Raw genomic sequence first — 8969 nt, 5'->3', positions numbered from 1 at the left:
TTCCTGCTGCCATATCCAAGAGAGGCTGAATAATTTCACTCTTGAATACATTATTCTTCTGCCATAAATTCAGAACTCTAACAATTTTACTCTAAAAAGAAGAAAGGATAACAGAAGTCCTGAGTCATGCTTATCTTTGTTATTTTCAGTTACAGAATTCTAATAAGACACATCAATCTATCTAGACTGAAGCACCCTTAGGTTTACAAACAGTAAGAATCATAAGAACAGTTATACCAGGTCACACCAAAGACATCTAACCTATGAATCTGACGCTCACCTACACAGGCAACAGTAAAGACACAGTCTTCTCTCCACAGAAAATGAAATACAGTAAACCAATACAAAACTAAACAAAAGTATCTGACAATTCTGTACCTTTACTCTTGGAAGACAGTATGGAAGGAAAATTATTTTAAGGAAACATTTTAAAGCACTACTAATAATTAGTAATGAAAACAAATAATTAGTAAAGCAAAGAATCTCTTAAACTTCTATAGTCCACATATATGAATGCAATTCTGATCTATTTAGGAACCAAAATTACTTATGTTCACTGAAAAATGGTCATATATTGCTAAGACTGTTAAATACTTTTTTCCAGAAAGTATCTCAATGTTTTGCAAGCTCTCTTGAAGAAGGGAGGAATTTAAACTGGAACACAATTCCCTGCCTACTGAAATTACATAATAATAATATTATAGTAATAGTAAAAATGTGGATATTGGAGAAGGGAAAAATAAAAATTAAAGACTTCTAACAATTCCATTAGATGTAACTCATTTCTCAGCTGATAATACATTTCTATTCCATTGTTTCAATCTGCTCCGAAATATTTTCTTTTCTAACCTTCAATTCTACTCAAAGGCAAGATTTTCCTTTATCTCAAAAAGTTGGTTAGTTATGACAGGAAAAGACATCTTGTTATTTGGAAAAAAAAACATTTGTTGTCTTATAAAGAACAGGAAGTTCTTCATAGGATCTTGTGTTTACTGTCGCAAAGATGGTTTAATTATTTAAATTCTATAAAATGTGAACATAGAGTACTTTATAACCATATAGTGTTTAAACAAAAGTAAAAAAAAGTCTGCGTAGAATTCCCAGAGGATACTGATTTAATATCCCAGAGGATATTGATTTAATAGAAAGAAGTCCATTTTCTTTTGTGGAAGATGTAATTTAGTGTTCTTTTCAAGAAATCTCTGAAGGCTTCCATTCAGTTTTACAGTATGCAAACCTTTCTTCTCTGAAACTCTGTTTTGTAAGGCAGTCCCCAACAAGTTTATCACAGGCTCTAACTTTCCAGTTCTATCCAGAACGGGAGTATAAAACTGTTTTGGTGCCTTAGTATCTCTCTCTGTCTCGCATTTTCCACAGCTGAGCCAGACAAAGGAATCCATGGCTGGGGTTTGCTATCTTAAGTGAAATGCTACTACACTTATGCTTGATTTTTAAAAAAACAAAACCAAGCTGAAACAAACAAAAAACCCCTGTTGTGTTTCTCCATTACACCTTTTAATTAAATTCTACGTCAAAATGCTAGAAAACAGGTACATAACTTTAGTATCTTGAACAGCACAATTTTTTGCTGGACCAGATATATGGCAACTACTTTCACAGCAGAAAACTTTCCTATAATACTGAATCTGTACACAGCATAGCAGCAAGACTTAGGACTGCAAAATACATTTTCCCTGAGGTGAAAAATATCCTAGAAATGAACCTGATAGGAGCTTTACAGACCATAACCAGTTTTACCATCCCTCTTCACAACAAACACCTCTAATGTGATACATTAGTTGCCATGCACTGAAATATCACACAATAAGTGGTACTATTTCTTACCCTACAATAAATTGACTATATTTAAGACAGACACAAACTGAGTATTTGTGCCAGCTCTCCTTCAACAAATCAGACTTTTTTTTTTTTTCCCACACATTAATATATTTCCCAGAGTAGTAAGCTAAGTGATTATACAAAACAACCTAATACCACCTAAGGAAGGCAGCTAAATGAAGAAAAATATAAGTTAACCATCATGCCTATATATATGTAAAACACTGTGAAGCACCACAAGCTGATCATGCAGATAACCTAAAACCAGACTGGAGAAAAGTAATTTAACTTAACACGCTCAGCAGCACCTCAGAATTTAGTTGCAGAAGAGAAAACAGACTCCATAGCCAAGTTTTATAAACACTTAATATTTGCAGATGCTGACATATTTTCCTGCAGAGGTCCTAACTTCTCTAAAAAGACAGAAATCCTAACACAACTACAGAAGACATGCAATGACTGAACTTGCCTCAATCACCTTCCATGGATACCTTGGGTTTTCAGAACTTTGGTTGAAAAATACAGTTGTAGGATGGCATCCAACTATTCAAAGAATAATCTCTCTTTCTCTTCCTGTAGTATCCTGCCTCACTTACTATTTGACTTTATGACTCTATCACACAAATTTTTGTGGAGATAAAGCCCTCAACACTTCACATCTTTTTGTAATTTTTCAATACTATAATACAAAAGCTTTAGCTATTGTAAGGTCAGTGACAAATATGAAGGAAATTAAACTGCCTGTACTCTCTGCTACTTTCAGCCAACCTATTATAAAGATAATTTGGTAGCAAACTTGACTACCACAGTCCAAAGGAAGGAACAGCTGAACTGTTGGGTCAAACTGCTCAAGATAGGCCTTATTCAGCTGTTGGTTGATTCAGTATCAAAGGAAAAGTAACTTTTAAGATACTTTGTTGTTTTTCCATTGCTCCTTCAGTCCAAAACACACTATTTTGTTAGGAAGTTACTGCTACCAAGAAAGATTATTTATTCCTTGACACTATATAAAACCGGCTCATTCACTTTCTTACTGAAAAGGGGAAAACAAAAATAAAAGACTGACTACAACTCCCTGACCTACTAAATACTTGCTTTATTCTTTTCCCATCAAAAATATATGAACTCAAATCCATCCAGTCGTCCCAAAAACCTTTTCAAAACTGTAATTGGATGTGTTTCCCTTATCCCTACACTCGAACAAGTAAAATTAAAAGAAATACATAAAAATGTGTAAGTTTGTAATTAGATCCACTCTAGCAAGCAAAAAGCGAGTTCAAAATATTTATTCTGTGTAGATAATATACTAAAGATTGTTTTAATTAGAAAAAAAACTGTAACAAGTGGTTTACCTTGTCATCTCCAGGACAACGGTACAAGTTCTGGAAAGTGCTGATGATGTTATTGCTGAATCTTGGTGCAAATACATCCTTTTCTTGCCCAAACTGATGCCGGGACTGTCTTACAATGGAGTCAATGACATACAGACCAGGTACCTTGTATTCCGGTTTGCACTACAAAGAACAACAATTTAAAATGTGCATATGTGAAATATACCAAAAAACGTTAATGGAGTAAATATTTACATGGCCTTCTTCATTAACAAAGTCAACACTAAAATTAACATTTGTTTATTTTATTTTACAATTGTTGTAAGTAGCATGTAGTATATTCTGCTCCCACCAGAACATGAACATATTTATGTGGACATCCATTTGGTTAAGAATATACCAATGACACTTAATTTAAAACTGTGGAAAACTTGCATAATTTATAAAACAACATTGCATTTATAAAGCACATCTGCTAACTACAATACTAATTACTTGGGTAATTTCACTTACTTAACAATTAAAGCTAAATTTTCTGCCTTTTAATTGCAAAGTAATTGCACCAGACTAGTGCAACCAGTTTTAAGACAGACTGAAAAGTTGTACAAAACTATAATGAAGTCATCACTGGAATGTACTAAGACATGGATTCACTTCATGAATATTGGTGGTACACATTTATCAAAGTACTGTGAAAAACATGGCAAAGTACACCCATTCCTCTCTGGTCCAGACAGTCTATAGACATACTATGGAACACACTGAATTCATCATCTCTAACACAGTGCCAAACTCTTCAGTCTACTTCTTTTATCATAGCTTAGATACAAACTTACTGTTTCAAAAGGTGCTGCTTTGCTATAACATTTGCAACACAGTCCAGTGTTTTAAGAACAGCATTCTTTATTTTCAAGAATGATTTTTATTTTCAAGAATAAATGCGCATTATTAAAATTATGAAATTAAAGTCTAATTGCATATAATATACTGTCTTCAGAGAATCACTTCAATGCATTGTAGCTACTCAAATTTTAGCTAAATTATTATAAAAAATAAGAGTATTCTGCATACAGAACAGAAAGGCATATGGCTTTTCACAACACTGAAATCAATAAAAAACGCAGATATTTAACAAGAAAACCCAGTAAATACGCTCAGTGCTGTATTTAAGAACACAGCACATATAAAAAGTAAGAAAAAATTATAACTAATATAGTAATACAGATGATAAAAAAAGACAATAACGTACAAATAAAAAAATAAAGCAGAATGACTGCCAGGGCAATGAGTCTGCGTATCCCCAATCAGAGATGAGACAAGTTCTTATACAACAAATGCCTACTTATTTTCCCAGTGAGTCTAAGCAATAAGATAATTTGATTACTCAAATTATTCAACTCTTGCTCTCAGAGTGGAATATTCTTACACATACGCAACATGGGTCATTGGTCCCCTGAAGTGATGTTTTGCCAGAGAATAGAACAGTCAACCAAAATTACAACAGACCAGTGAGTTAAGTGTCGCAAAACAAAGAATGTCATGGACAATTATTTCACCTGAAATTCAGTAACCTCATGAGATTAATTTTCAAGGAAGAACATACTGGAATAGGGAAGAATCAACAGTGAACTAATTGAGATGGCACTGACATCACTCTGGACAAGTCTATGGCAGATTCAATGAAAAAGTCAGTAGGTTTGAGCTTTAACTTGAAGTGATTGCTTCCAGAAAAATAATTGGATTATCTTCCAAACATATAACTTAAGTCCATAAATATCAAATGGCTAGAAAATACCTTTCATCTGCTTATCTCAATGCTACTAAAATAAGACCTTACTATTTCATGTTAGTAATAATTTGTATGTTTCACTAACATGAAATACTGAAAAAATTACCTCAAGCCCACCAGATGGGCTACACTGACAGCCTCTTCTAACATGAAATGAGACTACAGAGAAGTAGTCCTAAGTCAGTATCCACTGTCCTCATTCAGATCAAAGTGTATCATAACTACAAAATGAGGACAAAGTATTTGTCTTCTTGTATTACGGGTTATGATCAGCTTCTGATTACTAGCAGAAATCAAATGGGACTAAAAACTGAAATAAAATAAGATGATAAAAATATTAATCCATATGTGCACCTAAAACCTGATGAATACTCTGTAACCCAATATAAGGACAACTTCTCATTCCTAACACAAAATACCTGTCACTGACTTACCTTTTGAATGAATTTCTCAACACTCTGTACAACATGCTTGTAGAACTGGAAGAAAAAAAAAATTTCAACAGCAGAGAAAATCCATGCATATACTTGCTCAAGTCAGGCAATACTGATAGTAAATCCACCGTTAGAAACTTTGGTTGATTAACTAGCAACCAAATGCCCACAGCTGAGTATGCTGACTTCCTCTGAATATTTAACAGCATATAAAAAAGCTAACCTCACTTTTTCTTGCCTTCCGGTGTTTTACACTGGATTTTTTAAAAAATGATTAACTTATTTAGTGAGAGCTAAGAGAATAATATAACTGTTCCTTCAAAAATCTATCATTATTTCATTGTAGATGACTAAAACCGTTAGCCTAATGTTACTAAGCCTAGCACTTCCCTGTACTGATTTATTTTCCAAGTGTTCACTTTAATAACCTAAAATCATGAGCACACGAAGACCTTATAACATCTACTGAATACTTTTTCTTTAAAATTGGCCTGGTTTGTTTTTTTAAATCTCACATATCATCACACTGGCTCTATATTATCTCAATAATTGCTCTACACAATTAATGTTGTTACTGAAATAGGAGTGGAAGCAGGATTTCCATGTAAAATACATGATAAAACATTTTTGTATCATCTAACTGTTTAATTTGTAGAACCATTTACTATAACTTACTACTTGTTTATGTTCAAGACAAGTTTTTGTCATTTCTGTTATACTGCAACGCATAGACTCGAATTTACAAAGGTTTCTCCTATTTAGGAAATCCAGTGAATTTCACTCTTCTGTCATCAAATTGCTACCCCTCCAAATAACAGAAATCCCCATGTGGATTTCATTATCTGAAAACACACATTCTCAGCAGAGGAATGTAGATAGGTAGAGCATAATGTCATGGGTTTTTAGCTTTTATCCTATTCTCTTTTTCACCTCCACAGCTTTCACTGAGATTCCATTTGTTTTAATGCTTAACACTAACAGCATACTTCTTTACTTCATCACTTTTGTGTTGTTTTCAGCTGCTTTGTTGCTGTTTAGCAATTAGTTTTACTTTGTGGCAAGAAAAGTCTAATTAGTGTACTAATGCTAAAACTTAAGAACAATTTGTATCCAAGCAGCATCAAAAATAAATCTGTGAACAACACACATGAAAAAGTATGCTAGGAATTTATAAAAATTAAATAAACCAAACAACTGTATTGATCCAAAGGCACACAAATTTTTGGGGGTGGGGGATTGGTTTCGTATTTATTAATTTGTTCTCAGGCAAAGTCAGTGTTTTCTTTTCAAACGGAGGAAAAACAAACGTCCTGTCTTTCAGATCTGACTGAAGAGTCAAGATGGTATAATTTTTTTCTCACATATGACAACCAGCAAATTAAAGTCACACAAAAATTCACCCTTCTGCTGGTCTGTTGCTCTCCTGAAGATCCTATCACTACCACACTTGATCATAACCTGGAAATTGTACACAGAACAAGGGAGAAAAAGTTCTGCAGCAAGCTGTTTAAGCTATTTGGTTATTTTGACACAGATGAGAAATGGAAAGTAAGTCAAAAGAAGTCAGCTGATTTCTTACCTTTATAGCCTTGATTGCTGCCTTGGTGATCTGTGTCATTTTAGCTTTAGAAATGGGTGGCTTATAATCATTTAGCGAGTACAACTGCAAAAAAAAATAGCAGGAATATATTCTGTAGTTTTACACTATAAAAAACCATCATTTTTGCACACGCAAATGCCATTTTTAATTTTCACTGGGTTCTAGGTACATGTTTATTACACCAGAAAAGGCATCCTCATGGAAGAAAAAAGTTCCAGTATAATATAATATAAGATCCAAAATGCTTAAACAATAACCAGTTTTTCTTTGCAACAGTCACTACATACCTGGTTTTACTACCTCTAAATAGAGCAAACACCTGCAGGTGAAGTTACAAAAGGAATACATAACATATGCAATATGGTAGTTCTCATTAAATTTTTCCTTCTAGGGCAAAAAAATTTAATGTACTTGACTACTTGTATGGAACCATAACACATGCTTAACCACATACTTACTGTATTAATCACCATATGACTGCTAAATCAAATATTTTTATTTTCCATTAAACAAAAATAATCCAGCCCAGAGAGAAAGAGCACGTATCCATTTTGCTACTTAAAATAGCATATTTGGAAAATGTATAGACTTCCTTCATTCACTGCATTAACTCAGAGAAATAACATACCAAAAGTATTTTAAACACTTAGCAAAAATCCAGCTGGCTTCTCAGTTTTAACACAGCTTTGGAACTCCATTCATATCTAACCACCAGAACTGCCACAGTACACAAGAAGCAGAGTTTCGCACCAATTTTCTCCCGGGATGCAGTAATTACTCTTTTTACTTGTACACACATTTCCTAGCTGAAGTAATCCAGCATGGCAAATACTCATCACAACTTTGCTACATAGTGAGAACTGTATGAGAACTAACTTCATAGCTATGACTGATAAGTGATAATTGGTAACAACTCCTTCCTTCACACTGAGTCAAGACTTCATCATCCAAGGCTATTTACTTGCTTTAAAAACCTGATTATTCACATTACATTACTTCAAACAAAATTATGTTCTTCTCTTCTTCAGCCCTAGAATAGACAAGAGACTGTCCAGCATTTGCTGCTTTCACACATAAAATACCAGATATAAAATGCCAAACCAGTTTTAAGGATATTCTTAACTTATGTTGTATTTTTGTTTACAACGCAGGTTTAGAAGCATGATAGCTCAAAAATAGAGTCCTGATAATGGGAATGACATCCATATGTCATTTCTTATCTCCTTTCTAAAGACCAGAATAATCAGAAATTTTTACATAAAATAGTCGATGAAACAGAAAAAAAAGCCAAAAGACCCCTCTCCTCTCATACTACTTGCTCTGGGCAATGCAATATACTGAACTAGATTAATGTTTATAAAGATATTAACAGCATCTTTAACTTCCTAAGATTCATTCAACTTTCAGAAAACTGCTACCTCAGAAAACATAATTCAGAATTGTTTACATTTACCGAAGTAAAATGCAACAGTAAACAGGATCGCACAGTGGAAAGGATTAAACAGTCTTAAATACAGGTCATGCTTCCGAAGGTGCTTATAATCATTTACTGCTCTGAAGCAAATATGTAGATATTCTTCAGTCATATTTGAGTTTCCGAGAGACAAAGACTCTCTGCAAACATGAGATGCTTTTTTCCTATCCTATCCTTTAAAGTCAAATCCTGTTTTAACTAGAATTCTGCATAGTTGTCAAAAGACAACTGAAAAAAATATTGTTTTAAGCAAAAGCACCAGTCTTCTCAGTCTGATTGAGAGGATTTCCATTAAAACAGTGAAACTGTAACCAGTTCACAGCTAGACATCCACTTTTAAAGCAATTGTTACTACTTCTCACTACTGCTACTGCCAATTGCTGTTGCAAAATACTCTGAATCACTTACATGTTTTTTACGCAACAAAAAGCAATACACTTCAAGAACTCAAATACATAAATGCTCTTTCAAATACACAAATGTCTTCATCATCATGGAGGAA

The 8969-nt window shown here is 33.6% G+C and overlaps 1 protein-coding gene across 1 annotated transcript in view; it reads right to left on the bottom strand.

The window, feature by feature from the left end:
* SCAF8 (SR-related CTD-associated factor 8) overlaps positions 1-7053 on the bottom strand; it is a 32556-nt gene extending 25503 nt beyond the window's left edge. The window contains exons 1-4 of the mRNA XM_010133184.1: positions 6973-7053; positions 5394-5438; positions 3192-3353; positions 3-91 (exon numbers count right to left, since the gene is read on the bottom strand). Coding sequence (XP_010131486.1) covers positions 3-91; positions 3192-3353; positions 5394-5438; positions 6973-7011 — 335 coding nt within the window. The 5' untranslated portion in view covers positions 7012-7053. The remainder of the gene's footprint in view (positions 1-2; positions 92-3191; positions 3354-5393; positions 5439-6972) is intronic.
* Positions 7054-8969: the final 1916 nt, after the last annotated feature.

The sequence above is a fragment of the Buceros rhinoceros genome, unplaced genomic scaffold (assembly GCF_000710305.1).
Source record: "Buceros rhinoceros silvestris isolate BGI_N320 unplaced genomic scaffold, ASM71030v1 scaffold1513, whole genome shotgun sequence".
Taxonomy (NCBI): Eukaryota; Metazoa; Chordata; class Aves; order Bucerotiformes; family Bucerotidae; genus Buceros; species Buceros rhinoceros.
This window is presented reverse-complemented; position numbering and strand designations above follow the sequence as displayed.